Below are 22,612 nucleotides of genomic sequence, written 5' to 3'. Positions count from 1 at the left end.
TCGCTCATGGTTTATTTTGTGTGTTTGTTTTTTGTCGTCGTCCCCAGAAACGGATGTCTGTGACTGAAGGGGGAATAAAGTACTCTGAGACCACCGAGGGCGGCCGGCCAAAGTTAGGTGGGTTGATGGACCCCCGCCAAGGCGTTATCGAAAGAACTGGAAGATGCCAGACGTGTGCAGGTGAGCAGCTACCCGGTTACAGGAAGCAAACTCCACCGTGCTCACCGCTCGCGATGTTCCCCGTGTGCTTAAAACAATAAAGTCTCTCGAACCCCACTTTATCTTTGGTCCCTCTCTGCTGGATTTGCTTACCTCGAGGCCGTTCCAGTAACGTCCCGAGTCCACACTGCATAACGGTCCCTTTATTTGTCCCGTCCTTCTCGTCACTCCTGTGCTGCACCGCTATCTGAGAGACGGAAATTCGGGCACTTGCTTATTTACCAACTTCCAGTCTCAACATTAGTGGGACGGGGTGGTGCTCCACGGATGATAGAAGTTCCAGTGTTACTGTGCAGTGTCGGTTTACCAGAATGATACCCAGACTCCAAGGGTTAAATTACAAGATTACACAAACGAGGACCCTGGAATTTAGAAGATTAAGGCGATCTGATCGAAGTTTTCAGGATATTAAGGGGAACAGATTGGGTAGAGAGAGAGAAACTATTCCCGCTGGTTGGGGATTCTAGGACTAGGAGGCAGAGTCTAAAAATTAGAGCCAGACCTTTCAGGAGTGAAATTAGGAAACACTTCTACACACAAAGGGTGGTATAAGTTTGGAACTCTCTTCCACAAACGGCAATTGATGCTGGGTCAATTGTTAATTTTAAATTGGAGATTGATGGGTTTTTGTTAACCTGTGGGATACGGGGCAAAGGCGGGTATGTGGAGTTAGGTCACAGATCAGCCATGATCCCATTGAATGGCGGAACAGGCTCGAGGGGCCGAATGGCCTCCTCCCGGTTCTTATGAGGAGCTAGGAACACCAGGACATCTTTGGTAAAGGGTGATGTTGCAATTCACCCACTCCTTGTTCCTTTTTGTGAGTCTGATTTGGAAACATCTACATATCCTTGGGTAATAGTGGAGCATCAAGCGTGTATGAGGGAACCTGTAGAGTTGACCCATGCCCATCTCTAGAGCATATGGAATGGTTTGGTTGGGTGAAGATGTCATAAACCGTTTGCCTTTGCTCCCCAGCTCCGTGCTCCTCTACTAAATCTGCTGGGGTAGATTCTGCTGGTCTTGTTCCCGGGATAGTGGGCGGGGAAGAGCAGATGCCTGTAAGGGAATCCACCAGTGTTTTCCACTCACTTATTTCAATGGAAAGAGGACGGATGGGCTCCCTCGTAGGTGTGAGCGCCGCCTTCCCACAACTATTGTGTTCACTGCGCCCAGGAGAGCCAATGTGCCCAGGCAGAAGAGCAGGGAAATCTAACCTGCAAACTATCTCTGTGGGTGCCAACAGCTCCCTAATACTGTGGCCATCCTCCTGAGGCATGGCACACTATTACAACAGCAACTTGTATCTATACAGCGCCTTTAACGTACTAAAACGTCTCAAGGCGCTGCACAGGAGTATTATAAGACCGATCCACATAAGGATAAATTAGGGCAGGTGAACTAAAGTTTGGTCAAAGAGGTCGGGTTTTAAGGAGCGTCTTAAAGGAGGAGAGAGAGACGGAGAGGTTTGGGGAGGGAATTCCAGAGCTCGGGGCCCAGGCAGCTGAAGGCACGGCCGCCAATGGTGGAGCGATTATAATCGGATGCTCAAGAGGGCAGAATTAGAGGAGCGCAGATATCTCTGGGTGGTGGGAGGGGGGTGGAGGTTGTGGGGCTGAAGGAGATTAGAGATAGGAAGGGGCGAGGCCATGGAGGGATTTGAAAACAAGGCTGAGAATTTTGAAATCAAAGCATTGCTTAACCGGGAGCCAATGTAGGTCAGCGAGCACGGGGGGGGGGTGGGGGCGGGGGGTGATGGGCGAACGGGACTTGGTGCGAGTTAGGACACGGGCAGCCGAGTTTTGGATCACCTCAAGTTTACGTAGGGTGGAATGTGGGAGGCCGGCCAGGAGTGCGTTGGAATAGTGAAGTCTAGAGGTAACAAAGGCCCAGATGAGTGTTTCAGCAGCGGATGAGCTGAGGCAAGGGCGGAGACGGGCGATGTTACGGAGGTGGAAGTAGGTGGTCTTTGTTATGCTGCGGATATGTGGTCGGAAGCTCACTTCAGGGTCAAATATGACACCAAGGTTGCGAACAGTGTGGTTCAGCCTCAGACAGATGTTAGGGGGAGGGATGGAGTCAGTGGCCAGGGAACGGAGTTACAGGGTGGAAGGAGGGTTCACAGCGGAAGCTGATTACGAGGACAGGTTGCACAGACGACATTATATTCCCTTGAATATAGAAGATTTAGGGGTGATTTGAATTGAGGGGATTTGATGGGGGTGGATCGAGAGAAACTATTTCCTCTGGTGAGGGGAGTCCAGAACAAGGGGGCAGAACCTTAAAATTAGAGCCAGGCTGTTCAGGGGTGATGTCAGGAAGCACTTCTTCACACAAAGGGGGGTGGAAATCTGGAACACTCTCCCCCAAAGAGCTGTTGAGGCCGGGGGTCAATTGAAAATTTCAAAATTGAGATTGATAGATTTTTGTTGGGTATTAAGGGTTATGGAACCAAGGCGGGTCGATGGGGTTAAGATACTGATCAGCCCTGATCTAATTGAATGGCGGAACAGGCTCGAGGGGCCGAATGGTCGTCTCCTGTTCCAATGGTCCCTTTCTCACCGATTATCCGTACGCATCTTTTCCAATAGTGGACACCCTCGTGCCCAGGAGTAGGAACCCTGACTGCTGTATTCTCTCTCTCTCTCTCTCTCAGCTCCTGGGGCCTGTAGAAGCCGCCCCGTGGTGTGTGGGCTCTGCACTATCTCACCGATCTGTTGTCTCCATTTGTAGGTAACATGACCGAATGCCCGGGTCACTTCGGGCACATCGAGCTGGCGAAGCCGGTTTTTCACGTCGGTTTTCTTACGAAGACAATGAAGGTTCTGCGATGCGTCTGTTTCTTCTGTTCCAAGCTCCTGGTGGATTCCGTAAGTAGTGCTTTTACATCGAGTCCACAGCAGAAAAACAGGCCATTCGGCCCACCTGCTCCATGCCAGTGTTTCTGCTCCACACGAGCCTCCTCCCACCCCTCTTCATCTCACCCCATCACCATATCCTTCTATTCCTTTCTCCCTCATGTGTTTATCCAGCTTCCCCTTAAATGCATCGACGTTATCTTTAGTGATGTTGGTTGAGGGACAAATCTTGGCCACAGATTGAATGGAAGAAATTTTTTTTTTTTTTTTTAAGGCATTTTCTTCTTCCAGGGCACCCCTCGGATTTACTCCCCCCACCCTTCCCCCTCGTGACGATGCCTAGTGACACTGGGGCAGCAGTAAATGGCGATCCTCTGGTGCCTCGCCCCATTGGCCATTCTACGCACGCAGACCCGGACAGTGAGTGTTGGGCTCATCGGCTGTGTTGGGAGCCAGGCGAGCCTTCAGTTGACCTGATGCAGCAGCCAAGAGTCACCAGACACCGACTGGGAGCGAGCCATCTGGCTGTGTTTTCCCCCCTGCCCCAACTCTCTCAAAGCCCAAACAATATTGAGGCCAGCTTGCAGTAACCCAACTACCATTCTGCGCTACCTCAGGAGGCAGCTGGTGCGGTTGAGAGGACGGGTTGTGGTGCATTTAATCATGGACCCATGAGGCTCATTCTGTGCTGTTGTATGTGTCGGATACTTTCGCCCATAGCCAAGGGTGTCCAATGGAGCCTGTGGAATTCTCTGCCACAAAAGGCAGTTGAGGCCAATTCATTAAATATATTCAAACATAGAAGATAGGAGCAGGAGTCGGCCATTCGGCCCCTCGAGCCTGCTCCGCCATTCAGTGAGATCATGGCTGATCATCCAAATTCAGTACCCTGTCCCTGCCTTCTCCCCATATCCCTTGATCCCTTTAGCCTTAAGAAATATATCTAACTCCTTCTTGAATATATTTAATGAATTGGCCTCAACTGCCTTGTGTGGTAGAGAATTCCACAGGTTCACCACTCTCTGGGTGAAGAAATTCCTCCTCATCTCTGTCCTAACTGGCTTACCCCTTATCCTTAGACTGTGACCCCTGGTTCTGGACTCCCCCGCCATCGGGAACATCCTTCCTGCATCTAGTCTGTCTAGTCCTGTTAGAATTGTATAAGTTTCAATGAGATCCCCTCTCATTCTTCTAAACTCTAGCGAATATAAGCCCAATCTCTCCTCGTACATCATTCCTGCCATCCCAGGTATCAGTCTGGTGAATCTTCGCTGCACTCCCTCCATGGCAAGAACATCCTTCCTCATAAGGCGACCAAAACTGCACACAATACTCAAGGTGTGGTCTCACCAAGGCCCTGTACAACTGCAGCAAGACATCCTTGTTCCTGTACTTGAACCCTCTCGCTACGAAGACCAACATACCATTTGCCTTCTTAACCGCCTGCTGCACCTGCATGCTTACCTTCAGCGACTGCTGCACAAGGACACCCAGGTCTCGTTGCACTTCCCCTTCTCCCAAACTATTGCCGTTCAGATAATCTGCCTTCGTGTTTTTGCCACCAAAGTGGATAACCTCGCATTTATCCACATTATACTGCATCTGCCATGCATCTGCCCAATCACCCAACCTGTCCAAATCATACTGGAGTTTCTAGAAGGAGTTAGATATATTTCTTAAGGCTAAAGGGATCAAGGGATATGGGGAGAAGGCAGGGACAGGGTACTGAATCTGGATGATCAGCCATGATCTCATTAAATGGCGGAGCAGGCTCGAGGGGCCGAATGGCCGATTCCTGCTCCTATCTTCGATGTTTCTATGTATTGGGCCATTTTCGCAGAATGATACAGCACAGGAGGAGGCTATTCGGACCATCGTACCTGTGCCGGAAAAAATCTTTGTGGAGAAGCTTGCGTTCGAGGTGTGTGTGTGTGAGCGTGTGCAAAATTATTCATCAGGAAATCTCTGCCCCCTTTTTTTGCCTTCTGTAGAATAATCCCAAAATCAAAGACATCTTGATCAAGTCGAAGGGTCAGCCGCGCAAACGCCTGACTCACGTGTACGACCTGTGCAAAGGGAAGAACATCTGCGAGGGAGGCGAGGAGATGGACAACAAGTTTGGCGTGGAGCAGCAGGAGGGCGAGGAGGACCTCACCAAGGAGAAGGTAAACGGCGCCCGGGACCTGTGGTCGTCGTCCCTCCCTTCCCTTTTTAAGTGCCGTGTAACCAGAATCACGTGGCGGGGGGGGGAGGCCGTTCGGCCCGTCGTGCCTGCGCTGTATCCAATTCCTCTTTGAATTTGTCAAACTGCTGGCCGAGTCTGCAATTCCCGACCACTCCCTGCGGCAGCGGGTTCCACATTCTCCCCGCTCTCTCTGGGTAAAGAAGTTTCTCCGGGTGGATTTATTAGTGACCGTCTTATATTGATGGTCAGTGTTCCCTTTTAAGCTGCCCGGGCCACGCAGCGCAATGGCGCTCTCGCACGGACAGTTCGCCGGCTTTTAAAGGCAAAGACGGAGTGTGCGCGGATTTTTGAATGGGCCGTGCAGCCCGTTAATGTGGCAGCGCGGCTCAAAGGGGAGCATTGTTTATGGCCTCTCCCACAAGTGGAAACATCTACGTCTGCCCTATCGAACCCCTTATCATTTTAACGTCTGGTTAATGTGACGATTCGGTGTCATCGCCTCCGATGTGCTTTTTTTTTCCCCCCGTCGCTAGGGTCACGGAGGTTGCGGTCGATACCAGCCTCGCATTCGGAGGGTGGGACTGGAGCTGTACGCGGAGTGGAAGCACGTGAACGAAGACTCGCAGGAGAAGAAGATCCTGCTTAACCCGGAGCGCGTGTACGAGATCTTCAAGCGCATCACGGACGAGGAGTGCGTGATCCTGGGCATGGACCCCAAGTACGCCAAGCCGGAGTGGATGATCCTTACCGTCCTCCCTGTGCCGCCGCTCTCCGTGCGCCCGGCCGTCGTCATGCAGGGCTCCGCGCGGAACCAGGTACCGTCTTGCCGTGTAGCGCGAGCAGAAATATCGCGCGGGCGCTGGGAAATCGGGAAAGCAAGGCAGAAAATGCTGGAGAAACAACTCGGCAGGTCAGGGAGCATAGGAACTAGACGGGCAAGGAAAAGACCCACAGGTCCATCACTCGTGGCGGCCAGAACTTTGTCACTAAAACACTTCCCCCCCCCCCCGCAGTCATCTAATCTCCTGGGACAGAGAAAATATCCAGGGGCCAAATGAGGGGAGAAATACTGTGGAAAATTCCTATCAATAATCTATCAATAGGCATGCTTTCAAGCTCTTGAATTATTTTATCGACCTGGATTGGGTCACCGCCAACATTCCCGCTAAGCTGCGAGCCAGGACTGGCTTTTCAAATGTGCAAAATGGACATCACAGCCTGTTAAAGGGACCACACAGCCAAAGTTAAAATTGGGCAAACATTGGCCACCTCTAAGTCAGCGGTTCTCAAACCTTTCTGGTTGAAGGACCCCTTTTCAAATGGATTAGTGATCACTGGACCCCCCCACCTCTCGTCTAAATTATAATCAATATATATGAAAATGCTACGTGTAAAGTGTTTTAACAATGCCTTTTCTGTTAACAAATGTTCAGTTGTCCTGCAGTGACCTATGTTAGGGAGGAGGAATTGGCCAGGGTTCATAGAAACATAGAAGATAGGAGCAGGAGTCGGCCATTCGGCCCCTCGAGCCTGCTCCGCCATTTAATGAGATCATGGCTGATCATCCAAACTCAGTACCCTGTCCCTGCTTTCTCCCCATATCCCTTTAGCCTTAAGAAATATATCTAACTCCTTGAATATATTTAATGAATTGGCCTCAACTGCCTTCTGTGGTAGAGAATTCCACAGGTTCACCACTCTGAGTGAAGAAATTCCTCCTCTGTCCTAAATGGCTTACCCCTTATCCTTAGACTGTGACCCCTGGTTCTGGACTCCCCGGCATCGGGAACACCCTGCATCTAGTCTGTCTAGTCCTGTCAGAATTTTATAAGTTTCAATGAGATCCCCTCTCATTCTTCTAAACTCCAGCGAGTATAAGCCAATCAACCCAATCTCTCCTCATACGTCATTCCTGCCATCCCAGGTATCAGCCTGGTGAATCTTCGCTGCACTCCCTCCATGGCAAGAACATCCTTCCTCAGATAAGGCGACCAAAACTGCACACAATACTCAAGGTGTGGTCTCACCAAGGCCCTGTACAACTGCAGCAAGACATCCTTGTTCCTGTACTTGAACCCTCTCGCTACGAAGACCAACATACCATTTGCCTTCTTAACCGCTTGCTGCACCTGCATGCTTACCTTCAGTGACTGGTGCACAAGGACACCCAGGTCTCGTTGCACTTCCCCTTCTCCCAATCTATTGCCATTCAGATAATCTGTCTTCCTGTTTTTGCCACCAAAGTGGATAACCTCGCATTTATCCACATTATACTGCATCTACCATGCATCTGCCCAATCACCCAACCTGTCCAAATCATACTGGAGTTTCTCGGCATCCTCCTCACAGCACACACACCCACCCAGCTTTGTGTCGTCTGCAAACTTGGAGATATTACATCTAGTTCCCTCGTCTAGATCATCATTAATATATATTGTGAACAGCTGGGGTCCTAGCACCGATCCCTGCGGCACCCCACTAGTCACTGCCTGCCACTCGGAAAAAGACCCGTTTATTCCAACTCTTTGCTTCCTGTCTGCCAACCAGTTCTCTCTCCAAGTCAGTTCCTACTCCTGATTGTGATCCAGATAGGAAATGTGTGGGGCACGGGTGAGGTCCGGATCTAGCTTTGCTGGAGTGCCTCCCATGGTTGAATAACTGTAAACACTCGCATGCCGATCAATTGGGCGCAGTACCGCAAGGGGTGGCTGGTTCCCAGTAGCACTTGAAGCCTTCTGGGGCGAGGGAGAAAATTGAGAGGTGGGGAGGGAAGGAGAGAAAGGGGGACACGAGCTTAAGCGGCCGGACGGTCTAACCCGTTCGCCGTTTCCAGCTCCTCGGCCTGAAAGGAACTCGCTTCCTTGGCGTTATTTAAAAATATATAAAATGTGAACTGCGTGTCGTTTGCAGGATGATCTGACCCACAAACTGGCCGACATCGTCAAGATCAACAACCAACTGCGGCGGAACGAGCAGAACGGGGCGGCAGCCCACGTCATCGCTGAGGACGTTAAGCTCCTGCAGTTTCACGTGGCTACCATGGTTGACAATGAGCTGCCCGGTCTCCCCAGGGTAAGTGGAGCTGGGCGGAGCATGTGGCACACCCGAGGGCAAGGGGGGAGGTTCGTGCGCATGAGTAGCAACTCCGGGGGTGTGGAAGCATGCCCCAGCTTGGCTCAGTGGTTGGGGCGTGGGGGGGAATGGTGTGGTTAAAGCCCCACTCCAGGCCTTGGATCATGGAACCCAGGCTGACTGAGGGAGCACCACACTGTCGGAGGGGCAGTACTGAGGGAGTGCCGCATTGTCGGAGGGGCAGTACTGAGGGAGCGCCGCATTGTCGGAGGGGCAGTACTGAGGGAGCGCCGCACTGTCGGAGGGGCAGTACTGAGGGAGCGCCGCACTGTCGGAGGGGCAGTACTGAGGGAGCGCCGCACTGTCGGAGGGGCAGTACTGAGGGAGCGCCGCACTGTCGGAGGGGCAGTACTGAGGGAGCGCCGCACTGTCGGAGGGGCAGTACTGAGGGAGCGCCGCACTGTCGAAGGGGCAGTACTGAGGGAGGGCCGCACTGTCGGAGGGGCAGTACTGAGGGAGCGCCGCACTGTCGGAGGGGCAGTACTGAGGGAGGGCCGCACTGTCGGAGGGGCAGTACTGAGGGAGCGCCGCACTGTCGGAGGGGCAGTACTGAGGGAGCGCCGCACTGTCGGAGGGGCAGTACTGAGGGAGCGCCGCACTGTCGGAGGGGCAGTACTGTGGGAGCGCCGCACTGTCGGAGGGGCAGTACTGAGGGAGTGCCGCACTGTCGGAGGGGCAGTACTGAGGGAGCGCCGCACTGTCGGAGGGGCAGTACTGAGGGAGGGCCGCACTGTCGGAGGGGCAGTAATGAGGGAGCGCCGCACTGTCGGAGGGGCAGTACTGAGGGAGCGCCGCACTGTCGGAGGGGCAGTACTGAGGGAGCGCCGCACTGTCGGAGGGGCAGTACTGAGGGAGCGCCGCACTGTCGGAGGGGCAGTACTGAGGGAGCGCCGCACTGTCGGAGGGGCAGTACTGAGGGAGCGCCGCACTGTCGGAGGGGCAGTACTGAGGGAGGGCCGCACTGTCGGAGGGGCAGTGCTGAGGGAGCGCCGCACTGTCTGAGGGGCAGTACTGAGGGAGCGCCGCACTGTCGGAGGGGCAGTCCTGAGGGAGCGCCGCACTGTCGGAGGGGCAGTATTTCGGGTGAGACGTTAAACCGAGGTCCCTTCTGCTCTCTCGGGTGGATGTAAAAGATCCCACGGCCACTATTTTGAGAAGAGCTGAGGCGTTTCTCCCCGGTGTCCTGGGGCCAATATTCAACCAACAGCAGCAAACAAGATTACCTGGTCATTTGTCTCATTGCTGTTTGTGGGAGCTTGCTGTGCACAAACTGGCTGCTGTGGCTGTCAACCTGTTGACTGACGTGCTTCAGTGCGTTCCTGATGGGCGTTCTGTAAATGGCAATGCATTCTTTCAATGCCCCTTTCCTTTTACAATGTTGTTGCTACCAGGTGTTTTAAAACTGGCAGTGGTTGGGAGAAGACTCTGTGTCCCTTAGCAATTATTATATCTTCAGTCCCGAGAGCCAGCCCGGGCACGACGGGCTGAATGGCTTTCTTCTGCGCTGTGATTGTATGATTTTTTTTTTTAACATTTCAGGCAATGCAGAAGTCGGGCCGTCCGCTGAAGTCCCTGAAACAGAGGCTGAAGGGGAAGGAAGGCCGTGTCCGCGGCAACCTGATGGGTAAGCGCGTGGACTTCTCCGCGCGTACCGTCATCACGCCCGACCCCAACCTCTCCATCGATCAGGTGGGTGTGCCGCGGTCGATCGCAGCCAACATGACCTTCCCCGAAATCGTCACGCCGTTCAACATCGACAGGTGAGTGCAGCGAGACACTTTGCCGCCACCCGATTGGGTTTATTCTTTGCGTTCGGCCCAGTCGGTCTGGTGCTGTGCTGGGCGGGGGGGGCTCTCCCCCTCTGTGATTGACAGCAGCCTCGCCGCTGTTTCGGGGAGACCCAGACGTACATATTTGCGCGCAAATCATCTTGCCGTCGGCGTTCAGTGCATGAACGACAGGGCCAGCAGCCTATCTCCTTAACCAGCGAGGTTTAGGGATTGAGAAAGAAACAGACAGGGCGGAGAAGGAGGGTTCATTAAAGTCAAATCGGGTAAAGAAAGAGAGGGAACTTAAGAGTGAGAGAAGAGACAAAGGAAAAATAAGAAACTCAATTTTAAATGTACAAATCTCTTAAATTTGCTACCTGCAGGAATGAGATTGAGCTGTTAAATTGTTCCCTCTCTGGGCCGGAGGGGTTGATTCACATCGTTAATGGGGTACTTGCGCTGTTGAGTACAAGCTCTAAGTTTTCCGCGGCGAATTTAATGTGCACATCCAGCCAGTTCTTGAATAACGGGGAGGTTGAGGGCGAGCTGCCGTTTCTAATGGGGGAGTGGCGTAAATCGACCAGCGCGTTCTGGCGACTCCGGACTCGTGACGTCGCTCTCCGTCCCCTGAACGTGCTGGCCGATTTTAGCCCGGCGATAATGGCGTCCTTCCTGAACGCGCTGTTAATTGTCCAGCCAGGTTTTGCGGTATGGCGCAAGCGCTCCGATTCCAGTGCTGCGCACTCGGCGGCTTTTAAAGTTTGACCATTTGCCGCGATGTGCTTGTGCAGGCTCCAGGAGTTGGTGAGGAGAGGCAACAACCAGTATCCGGGCGCCAAGTACATCATCCGAGACAACGGCGACCGAATCGACTTGCGTTTCCACCCCAAACCCAGCGACCTCCATCTCCAAATCGGATACCGGGTCAGTGCAAAGTGCTTTGAGATGCAGGAGGCGTCTGTAGCTTAGTTTATACTGACATTGGAGGCTGAGTGCAGTTTACTGTCACCCTTGCTGCGAAACTGTGGAGCTGGGGCCAGTTCTGAAAGGGCCTGGAGGACATGTTCTTGCAGCATGTGTTTGACACTGGTTTACAACTCCAGTATTGTCCAGCTTCTTTCCAAAGGAAATGCTTGTAGGAGCAGGGGCTTCTCGTTTAGGTCTCCCGAATACTTATTACCCAGAACTTTTTTTTTTTACATTTGAGATTCTGGCATACTCTAGATTTAAAAAAAAAAAATAATAATAATAATAATTCTCATCCTTGTTTACAAATCATGGCCTTGCCCCTCCCTATCTCTGTAACCTCCTCCGAGATCTCTGCGCGCCTCCAATTCTGCCCTCTTGAGCATCCTTGATTATAATCGCTCCACCATTGGTGGCCGTGCCTTCAGCCGCCTGGGCCCTGAGCTCTGGAATTCCCTCCCTAAACCTCGCCGCCTCTCTCCCCTCCTTTAAGACGCTCCTTAAAACCGACCTCTTTGACCCTCGCCTGTACTAATGCAGGAAACTGGTTTATCCGGAGGTTGTATGTCCGGAAACATCGATCTACCGGCAGAAATCAGGAGCCGTTATGTTAGTTTTTTTTTCTTCTCGTGGCTTTTTTTTCCCCCAACAGTCAGGCTCTGCAAAGTCTCTCTGAAGCTGTTGCTAAGCTACAGAGATGCTTCCAAGGTACGGCCGACTGTTTAGAAGCTGTTGCTAAGCAACAGTGTTTGTTGTCAGATACGGAGATGAAAACCTCCATATGCTTCAACATTAACGCTGGTATGTCTGGCAATTTTGATAGATCGGCAACAGCTCGGTCCCGTCGGTGCCGGATATCTCAAAGTTTCCTGTATCTCCTTATGTGGCTCGGTGTCAATTTTTTTGTTTGATTATGCTGCTGTGTAACATCTTGATTTGCTACGTTCAGGGCACTTTATAAATGAAAGTTGTGACTAGGCTGGTGCCCGGGCTTTCAATGCACTTTAATACTTACAGGCTGGGAATGGAGTTCTTAATCTCAGTGTGAAGCAGAGTCTAGTTGCTGCCTCCTGCAATTGGATGTTGTAGCTATCGCTCTGAGACTGGTGGCTACAATATAACCTCAGTCTCTCTGCCCAGCGAAGCCTCACTCACCAAGATTGGGTCATGCCCACCTCTCTGGGGGCAGGCAACGGATCAGCAATTGTGGTGCACGTGCTTTCCCAGCATAGCTGTGGCTCAGTGAGCAGCACCCTCGCCTCTGAGTCACAAGGTCGTGGGTCCAAGTCCCGCTCCAGAGACTTGAGCCCACAATCCAGGTCGACATTCCCAGTGCCAGTACTGAGGGAGTGCCGCACTGTCGGAGGGGCAGTACTGAGGGAGCACCGCACTGTCGGAGGGGCAGTACTGAGGGAGCACCGCACTGTCGGAGGGGCAGTACTGAGGGAGCGCCGCACTGTCGGAGGGGCAGTACTGAGGGAGCGCCGCACTGTCGGAGGGGCAGTACTGAGGGAGCGCCGCACTGTCGGAGGTGCCCTCTTTCAGCAGACGTTAAACCGAGGCCCCGTCTGCCCCCTCTGGATGTAAAAGATCCCACAGCCGCTATTTGAAGAGGAGCAGGGGGGAGTTCTCCCCGGTGTCCTGGGGCCAATATTTATCCCTCAACCAACATCACTAAAACAGATTATCTGGTCATTATCACATTGCTGTTTGTGGGAGCTTGCTGTGCGCAAATTGGTTGCCGCGTTTCCCTAAATTGCAGCAGTGAAGAAGTACTTGATTGGCTGTGAAGCGCTTTGGGACGTCCTGAGGTGGTGAAAGGCGCTGGAGAAATGCAAGTCTTTATTTCTTTCTTTCACAGTGCCGTTGGGGCGAATGAGGTTGTGCGACCTTACATTGACACACTTGGTAACTAAATTGCTTCAGGAAAGGTAACCGCTCCGCCGTTTCCCACCACGCCGGCCCCCCCACCTCGGAGTAAACGAGCCCCCTTCCTACGTGGAAGTCGCAAGCTTGGGCGGTCGAACTCTCCCAGCAGGTTTGGGGGCTTGCTGTCCGGGGCGGGTGGTGGGCGAGGAGGTAATCGGTCGCGACGGCGCAGATGGCAAAAAAAAAAAAATCTTGTTGAATTCCCCCATCGTGTTCTGCCCGCACCCGCCACTTACAGTATGCCTGCTGTCCATGCGTTCCAGGTGGAAAGGCACATGTGCGACGGCGACATTATCATCTTCAACCGACAACCCACGCTGCACAAAATGTCCATGATGGGGCACAAGGTGCGGATCCTGCCCTGGTCCACTTTTCGACTCAATCTCAGGTGAGTGTCCATCCTTTTCGGAAGGAGCATGACGTAAGAAAACTACTAGGCACTTGGTCTAAGCGTTAAACAAAGCTTTAATCAACTGTTTTACCACATGGAGGTCTCGTTGTGTCCTTCACTAGTTCCTGTTAAGAATGTCCTGCGCAAGCTGGGCCCGTGCCCGAGTATTTATACTCTCCCTGGACAACAACACCCGCAGGCTGCTCGGTATTATTTCATAAGTTTTTCTTTCATGAATGACTGACTCATGTCAGTGTGTTTACCCTTTTTTTCCACCCCACCTCTGTCACACCTCCCCGTAAGAGTTTAGCAATTGGGAGGTGTGTAGGTGGTAGCCCTGGATGTGAGAGGCCTGGGCGCCGTTCCACCAATTGTTCATCAGTTGAGCCAACGTCACACCGGTTGGGAGCGTCGAAGCCGCCGTGGCTGACCAAGGTCGGCCCGTGATCTCATTGAATGGTGGAACAGGCTGAATGGCTTGTTCCTGTGTAATGGGCTGAATGGCCTCCTCCTGTTCCTGTGTAATCGGCTGGAGGGGCTGAATGGCCTCCTCCTGTTCCTGTGTAATGAACTTGAGGGGCTGAATGGCCTCCTCCTGTTCCTGCATAACAGGCTCGAGGGGCTGAATGGCCTCCTCCTGTAACTGCGTAACAGGCTCGAGGGGCTGAATGGCCTCCTCCTGTTCCTGTGTAACAGGCTCGAGGGGCTGAATGGGCCTCCTCCTGTTCCTGTGTAACAGGCTCGAGGGGCTGAACGGCCTCCTCCTGTTCCTGTGTAACAGGCTCGAGGGGCTGAACGGCCTCCTCCTGTTCGTATGCGCCACTGGAGCCAAATAAGTTTTAAAGCCCAGATTTCGAGGATTTCTGATTCAGGATTTATCCATCATTGAGACAACTGCGCTCAGAGCTGTCCTGTTTCATAACGGTCGAGTCCTGTGAAATTCAAGCGGGGCGGAGCAGCGGGTGAGAAATAGGAACTGAGCTCCCTGGGTGTCGTGGGCTGGATTGCCAGGGCAGTGCTCAGGCAGTCCAGTGGACACCCTGCGGCCTTTGACGGTTCGCCGCTCGGTACAGGAGCCAAACGTAGGGGCAGACGACGTAAGAAAACTACTAGGCACTTGGTCTAAGCGTTAAACAAAGCTTTAATCAACTGTTTTACAACAGGGAGGTCTAGTTGTGTCCTTCACTAGTTCCTGTTAAAGAATGTCCTGCGCAAGCTGGGCCCGTGCCCGAGTATTTATACTCTCCCTGGACAGCGCCACCCATAGGTCGCTCAGTATTATTTCTTTCATGAATGACTGATTCATGTCGGGGTATTTTTGTGTGCAGCGTGACGACTCCGTACAACGCGGATTTCGACGGGGACGAGATGAACCTCCACCTGCCCCAGTCCCTGGAGACGCGGGCGGAGATTCAAGAGCTGGCCATGGTCCCCAGGATGATCGTCACCCCTCAGTCCAACAGGCCCGTCATGGGTATCGTGCAGGACACGCTGACTGCAGTGCGCAAGTTCACAAAGCGAGATGTCTTCATGGACCGGGTAAGGGGCTTTTTAGGGTTTGTTTCCCGGCAAACGTTAAGCTGGGGATTCTGACTTTCATTTAGGGGCACACCTCTTGATGTTCTCCCCCCCCCCCCCAGTCTGTGCTGCGCTAGCTGACCCCAGTCAGGACTGCAAGTAGAAGCATAGCCACAGCCGTCAGCGACCTGGTTTAGAGGGGCGAAGAACCGGCCCGGGTTACTGCTCCTGATTTTGGCAGATGGTACAATGTGGGAAAATGTGAGGTTATCCACTTTGGAAGGAAGAATGAAAAAGCTCATTATTATTTAAATGGAACGAGATTACAGAATGCTGCGGTACAGAGGGATCTGGGGGTCCGAGTATATAAACGCAAAAAGTTACCGTGGGTACAGCAAGTAATTAGGAAGGCTAATGGAATGTTGGCCTTTATTGCAAGGGGATGGAGTATAAAAGGAGGGAAGTTTTGATGCAACTGTACAGGGCGTTGGTGAGACCGCACCTGGAGTACTGCGTACAGTTTTGGTCTCCTTATTTAAGGAGGGATATACTTGCATTGGAGGCAGTTCAGAGAAGGTTCACTAGGTTGATTCCTGGGCTGAAGGGGTTGACGTATAACGAAAGGTTGAGCAGGTTGGGCCTATACTCATTGGAGTTTAGAAGAATGAGAGGTGATCTTATTGAAACGTATAAGATACGGTGGCACAGTGGTTAGCACTGTTGCCTCACAGCGCCAGGGACCCGGGTTCGAATCCGGCCTCGGGTGACTGTCTGTGTGGAGTTTGCACATTCTCCCCGTGTTTGCGTGGGTTTTCTCCGGGTGCTCCGGTTTCCTCCCACGGTCCAAAGATGTGCGGATTAGGTTGATTGGCTATGATAAATTGACCCTTAGTGTTAGGGGGATTAAATACGTGGGGTTACGGGGATAGGGTGGGATATGTGTTGGTGTAGGGGTTACGGGGATCGGGTGGGATATGTGTCGGTGCAGGCTCGATGGGCCGAAATGGCCTCTCTCTGCACTGTGGGGTTTCTGTTCTGTGATACTGAGGGGGCTTGACAGGGTGGATGCAGAGAGGATGTTTCCCCTCGTGGGGGAATCTAGAACTCGGGGGCACAGTTTCAGGATAAGGGGTCGCCCATTTAAGACAGAGATGAGGAGGAATTTTTTCTGAGAGTGGTGAATCTGTGGAATTCTCCACCCTGGAGAGCTGTGGAGTCGGTGAGTATATTCAAGGTGGAGATAGACAGATTTTTGAACTACAGGAAACTCTTTGGTATCCGGGACCGACGTGTTGCCGGTTGATTACAAATTCCGGATGACGGAGAGGGTTATCTACCGAGGCTATTTTTAACAAACAAACAAAAATTTTAAAAAAACAAGAAATGTGCGGTATACAGTAATTGGCGGATCAGAAGAGACTCCCGGCAGCGCAGGAGAGTCAAACTCCTGTTATTGAGGTGTTCCGACTCCCGACAGCGCCAAGAAGCCGAGTAGTGGCAGTTTGGAGAACCAACCCCCCACTGACTAACTCGGCCACTGCGGGAGACTCGGACTCAGCAACATTGCCGGTTATTGGGGTGTTGTTTTCGGAGTGAGAATTTTGCCGGTTAAGAGAGAATTCCGGATATTTAGGTGCCGTTTAAACGAGAGTTTCCTGTACAAGGGAGTCGAGGGGTATGGGGATCAGGCGGGGAAGTGGAGTTGAGGCCAAGATTAGATCAGCCATGATCTTATTGAATGGAGGAGCAGGCTCGAGGGGCTGATTGGCCGACTCCTCCTGTTTCTTATGATCACTTCAGTCATGTGCACGGGAGCCCAGGGCGGGGTGGCTGTGATGCACGTCATAGTAGCACATAGTTCTGACATGTCCGTGTTTAAGATGATTAAAGGACTCGATAGGATAGATCGAGAGGAACGATTTCCTCTGGTGGGGGACAGTCCAGAACAAGGGGGCAGAACCATAAAAATTGGAGCCAGGCGGTTTTGTTTTTTGATTGCGGTATGTTGGGGTCGCTGACCTGTCGCTCTCTCCCACTGACCCAGGGTGAAGTCATGAACCTGTTGATGCATCTGTCGACGTGGGACGGGAAGGTCCCCCAGCCTTCAATCCTCAAGCCTCGGCCGCTCTGGACCGGCAAGCAGATCTTCACACTGGTCATTCCAGGCCACATCAACTGCATCCGGACCCACAGCACTCACCCAGACGAGGAGGACAACGGGCCCTATAAGCACATCTCGCCAGGGGACACAAAGGTCAGGCCGGCTTTCTCCCCCCTCGCCACCATCGCACTGCTTTTAGACTGAGTTAGCTATCTGATCGAAAGACCGCATGACGGAAAAGAACAATCAAATGTTGCACAGGAGCTGAGCATAGACAGTTCATCGAGCGTACAGCACAGAAACAGCCCATTCGGTCCCACTGCTCCGTGCCGGTGTTTCTGCTCCACACCAGCCTCCTCCCACCCCTCTTCATCTCACCCCATCACCGTATCCTTCTATTCCTTTCTCCCTCGTGTGTTTATCCAGCTTCCCCTTAAATACATCTCTGCTATTCGCCTCAACCACTCCCTGTGGCAGCGAGTCCCACATTCTCTCCACTCTCTGAGGTAAAGAAGTTTCTCCTGAATTCCCGATTGGATTTATTAGTGACTCTCTTATATTGATGGCCCCTAGTTCTGGTCTCCCCCACAGTGGAAACATCTTCTCTACGTCTACCCTATCGAACCCTTTCATCATTTTAAAGCCCTCTATCAGTCCCCCCTCAGCCCCCTCTTTTCTAGAGAAAGGAGCCCCAGCCCGTTCAGCCTTTCCTGATGAGTATATACTTTCAGTTCCGGTATCATCCTGGTAGATTTTTTTTTGCACCTGCTCCAGTGCCTCTATTTTCATTTTATAATATGGAGACCAGAACTGTGCCCGGTGCTGAGTGTGGTCTAGCCAGACCTGAACTGTGCACGGTGCTGAGTGTGGTCTAGACCAGACCTGAACTGTGCACAGTGCTGAGTGTGGTCTAGACCAGACCAGAACTGTGCACGGTGCTGAGTGTGGTCCAGACCAGACCAGAACTGTGCACGGTGCTGAGTGTGGTCCAGACCAGACCAGAACTGTGCACGGTGCTGAGTGTGGTCTAGACCAGACCAGAACTGTGCACGGTGCTGAGTGTGGTCCAGACCAGACCAGAACTGTGCACGGTGCTGAGTGTGGTCTAGACCAGACCAGAACTGTGCACGGTGCTGAGTGTGGTCCAGACCAGACCAGAACTGTGCACGGTGCTGAGTGTGGTCTAGACCAGACCAGAACTGTGCACGGTGCTGAGTGTGGTCTAGACCAGACCAGAACTGTGCACGGTGCTGAGTGTGGTCTAGACCAGACCAGAACTGTGCACGGTGCTGAGTGTGGTCTAGACCAGACCAGAACTGTGCACGGTGCTGAGTGTGGTCTAGACCAGACCAGAACTGTGCGGAGTGTGGTCTAGACCAGACCTGAACTGTGCACGGTGCTGAGTGTGGTCTGGACCAGACCTGACCTGTGCACGGTGCCGAGTGTGGTCTAGCCTGACCTGAACTGTGCACGGTATGGAGTGTGGTCTAGCCCAGACCTGAACTGTGCCCGGTGCCGAGTGTGGTCTAGCTTGACCTGAACTGTGCACGGTGCCGAGTGTGGTCTAGCCCAGACCTGAACTGTGCCCGGTGCCGAGTGTGGTCTAGCCTGACCTGAACTGTGCATGGTGCCGAGTGTGGTCTAGCCCAGACCTGAACTGTGCCCGGTGCCGAGTGTGGTCTAGCCCAGACCTGAACTGTGCCCGGTGCCGAGTGTGGTCTAGCCTGACCTGAACTGTGCCCGGTGCCGAGTGTGGTCTAGCCCAGACCTGAACTGTGCCCGGTGCCGAGTGTGGTCTAGCCCAGACCTGAACTGTGCCCGGTGCCGAGTGTGGTCTAGCTTGACTTGAACTGTGCCCGGTGCCGAGTGTGGTCTAGCCCAGACCTGAACTGTGCATGGTGCCGAGTGTGGTCTAACCTGACCTGAACTGCACGGTGCTGTAAAAGTGTGTCGGCTCCGCTCAAACCAGCCTTTCCGCTGCCCCCAATTCTTTCAATGGAAAGTTGTACCGCGAGGGCAGAGAATGACAGTACGTGCAGTAAGATTATCGTTTGTTGCAGGATCTCATGACGGTTCGTGTGCTGGAGGGGTGGGGGGCGATGGAGGGGCAAGGGGGTGGTGTCTGTCGAGAGCAGCGGCACGGTTGAATTGAGGTCGGGCACATTGCTCATCACCGATCGGGAATCGCTTTTCAGGAGATTAAATGGGTCGGGCCCAGTCCTGTGCGAATAAATTATTGGATGCTATCGGGAGGCCCATATCTTTAAGGATCCCCCCATTTTGCTAAATTATAAAGTCACTCGAATACACCCGAACTGCTCGGTACCTCCCCAAGTGTTAACGACACGTTGATTGCTCTTTGTGCGATCACCCCCTCCCGTACTGTAGTGCCGAGAGTTTACTAGTGACCAGTGTTCCCTGTAAGCTGCACCTTGTCCTGCGCAGCCCGGTTCTCTCAATGCGTGGTCCCTTTAAATGTAGGCGAGTGCACGGTATTTACAGTGGGAAAGCCGGTGAGCGGCCTGCGCGGGACCTCTCCCGTTACTGTGCGGCCGCGCGGCTTCGAGTGAACGTTGCCAGCAGACCGAGTTGAGCCTGTGTGTGAGAGTGCGTGTCGGTGGTGGTGGGGGGGCTCCGTAAATATTCAGCATTGGCTCGCGACGGATTTGACGGACGGGCCACTTTTTTTTGTGTGTGCAGGTGATTGTGGAGAATGGCGAGCTGATCATGGGCATCCTGTGCAAGAAGTCGCTGGGTACCTCTGCTGGGTCCCTGGTACACATCACCTTCCTGGAGATGGGCTACGACATCACCAGGCTCTTCTACAGCAACATCCAGACTGTCATCAACAACTGGCTACTGATCGAAGGTAACAGCTCGCTGTACACTGGAGCAATCCAACCTACGACACGGCCAGGGGTTCAGTAAATGCTGGCTCCAGCGTGGGATTTACACCCCTGGGGGCTTGACAGGGTAGATGCTGAGACATTGTTTCCCCTGGCTGGAGAGTTTAGAACCAGGGGTCACAGTCTCAGGGGTCGGCCATTTAGGACTGAGATGAGGAGGAATTTCTTCACTGAGGGCGGTGAATCTTTGGAATTCTCTGCCCCAGAGGGCTGTGGAGGCTCAGTCGTTGAGTATATTCAAGGCTGAGATCAATAGATTTTTGGATATTAAGGGAATCGAGGGAGATGGGGATCGGGCGGGAAAGTGGAGTTGAGGTCAAAGATCAGCCATGATCTTATTGAATGACGGAGCAGGCTCGAGGTGTATGGCCCACTCCTCCTAATTCTTGCTATGTCATTTATTTTTTAAATACTGTACTCTCTGATGCAAAATTGTGCATCACAGATTTCTAGGTCTGCAGGGGACTTCCTTCCCTGCACTTGCCAGACCATAACCGCTCGGTAACTGGAGGTCGTCCATTTAAGATCACCGGCGAAGGGCGATGTTAGCTGACCACCTTGTTTTACGCAGAGGGATTTGTTACGAGACAATGTTCGGCCAGAAACTGAGGTGGGAGCAGAATCCATACTGGCTTTTAAAAGGGAAGTGGGTAAATACTCGAACAAGAAAAATCTAAAGGTAAGGGACCGGGGTCGGGGGGAGTGGGATTAATCGGAGAGCTCTTTCACAGAGCCGGCACAGGCACGATGGGCCGAATGGCGGCCTCCTTCTGTGCTGTGAAATCCTGTGGCTTTCTGAAACCTGTTACCCGAAGTCCGCAGGCCGTAGAATTGCCGTTTAGTGTCTGTCCTGGAGCACGGGTTTCAAAACTGAAATGAATGAGCTCTGGCTAAGGAGGGGCATTAGTGGAGCTGCCGTCCAATCCTGGTTCTTGTCTGACTTCGCGTGGGTGAGATTTCTGGTAGGGTTTATCGGATGGCGCCCTGGTCCTCTTGTCTTTCTCTGTTCCCCGCCCCACGGTTACTTATCATCGGGATTCTGGTCGGGTTTTGATAAGAGTGAATAAGGAGAAACTGTTCCCAGTGGCCGGAGTGTCGGTAACCAGAGGACACAGATTGAAGATAACCAGCAAAAGAACCAGAGAGGAGATGAGAAATTTTACGCGGTGAGTTGTTGCGATCTGGAACGCGCTGCCTGAAAGGGCGGTGGAGGCGGATTCAGTAGGAACTTTCAAAAGGGAATTGGATAAATACTTGAAAAGGAGAAATTTGCAGGGCTGTGGGGAAAGAGATGGGGGAGTGGGACTAATCGGAGAGCTCTTTCAAAGAGCCGGCACAGGCACGATGGGCCGAATGGCCTGTGCTGTAAGATTCTCTGGCCTTCACCCTCCTTCCCTCACATGGTTGTTCTTTGATGGCAGCTGTGTAGAATCATACAGGAGGTAGAGTAACGCTGGAGTCAAAGTCACTGCTGCGCAGCGTCCCATCTGTGATTGGCAATTCTTTTACTCCATATAACTTCTAACTAACCATGTTAACCGGGAGTGTGGTGGGGAAAGGAGAGAGAGAATGGACCCCCTGCCCAGGCTGCATGGATTAATCACCGTTCCTGTATCAGAGTGACAGGTATATAAGAACAGGGGGAGACCATTCAGCCCCTCGAGCCTACTCCGCCATTCAACGGGATCATGGCTGATCTGCGACCTAACTCCATCTACCTGCCTTTGCCCTGCATCCCTTTGGTTAACAAAAATCTACCAATCTCAGATTTAAAATTAATTGACCCAGCATCAATTGCCGTTTGCGGAAGAGAGTTCCAAACTTCTACCACCCTCTGCGTGTAGAAGTGTTTCCTAACTTCACTCCTGTAAGGTCTGGCTCCTCATTTTTAGCCGCTGCTCCCTAAAATACTGAGCTCTTGTCGTGTCCCTCCGCAACATCTACCTCTCAAAACGTAACCATTTTATCGAATTCCACTGCTCCACCAAGCCAGTAACGTCCCAAGCCTGCCGACACTGGGGTAAATCTGGTGCTCGAAAGGCGTGCAGTCCTCTCTGTCTGGCCTTCGCTTCCTTTCGCGCTGAATCGACCCTGTGCTGTAGCGCGGTGTGCTCGAAGCCCTTTCTGCCCACTGGGCGATGCTGTGATGGCTGCAGTGTGCTCGATTTCGGCAGCAGTGTGTTGTGCATTCTGTCGCTCGCTGGTTGAAACGGGTTAGTGCAACAGCGGGCAAGTTCCGGGCGGTAGACACAATCTGCCCTTCATTCCATCTCGCTCGCCTCCAGTTGTCCCGGGAGTTGGCTGGAATTGGAATCGTGCCCGTAAAAGCCTCCTGCGCCGTTTTTTTTTTTAATTCTCACCACAGTACACTTTGAATTTCTTTTTAAAACTGAATCTACGAGGGTTGCCCTTATTGTGGGACAGGCCATATATTGGAGGAAAGCTGGCGAAACTGGCCACAAGAACAGGAGGCGGCCGTTCAGCCTCTCTAGCCTGTTCCGTCATTCATTTCGATTGTGGCTGATCTGTATCTTAACTCCCATCTACCTGCCTCGGTTCCGTAACTTTTAATACGCTTGTGTGATAGAAATCTAACCGTGCTCTCAGACTAGCGTGCGAGTAACCCCCAACTCTGCTC

General features: G+C 52.7%; 1 protein-coding gene across 1 annotated transcript in view; it reads left to right on the top strand.

Annotated features, from left to right (window-relative positions):
- The window catches only part of polr2a (RNA polymerase II subunit A), a 58,301-nt gene that overhangs the window by 8,041 nt on the left and 27,648 nt on the right, over positions 1–22,612 (top strand). Inside the window, exons 2-12 of the mRNA XM_085977581.1 lie at positions 48–180; positions 2,953–3,089; positions 5,069–5,242; positions 5,796–6,077; positions 8,173–8,334; positions 9,934–10,154; positions 10,955–11,087; positions 13,322–13,446; positions 14,778–14,988; positions 17,012–17,221; positions 19,769–19,937. Of these exons, the coding sequence (XP_085833707.1) occupies positions 48–180; positions 2,953–3,089; positions 5,069–5,242; positions 5,796–6,077; positions 8,173–8,334; positions 9,934–10,154; positions 10,955–11,087; positions 13,322–13,446; positions 14,778–14,988; positions 17,012–17,221; positions 19,769–19,937 (1,957 nt within the window). The remainder of the gene's footprint in view (positions 1–47; positions 181–2,952; positions 3,090–5,068; positions 5,243–5,795; positions 6,078–8,172; positions 8,335–9,933; positions 10,155–10,954; positions 11,088–13,321; positions 13,447–14,777; positions 14,989–17,011; positions 17,222–19,768; positions 19,938–22,612) is intronic.

This window comes from Somniosus microcephalus, unplaced genomic scaffold (genome assembly GCF_052327205.1).
Source record: "Somniosus microcephalus isolate GS21.2 unplaced genomic scaffold, FLI_Smic_1.0 unresolved_chr4, whole genome shotgun sequence".
Lineage (NCBI taxonomy): Eukaryota > Metazoa > Chordata > Chondrichthyes > Squaliformes > Somniosidae > Somniosus > Somniosus microcephalus.
Note: the sequence above shows the minus strand (reverse complement) of the source record. Positions and strands in the feature narration are given on the sequence as shown.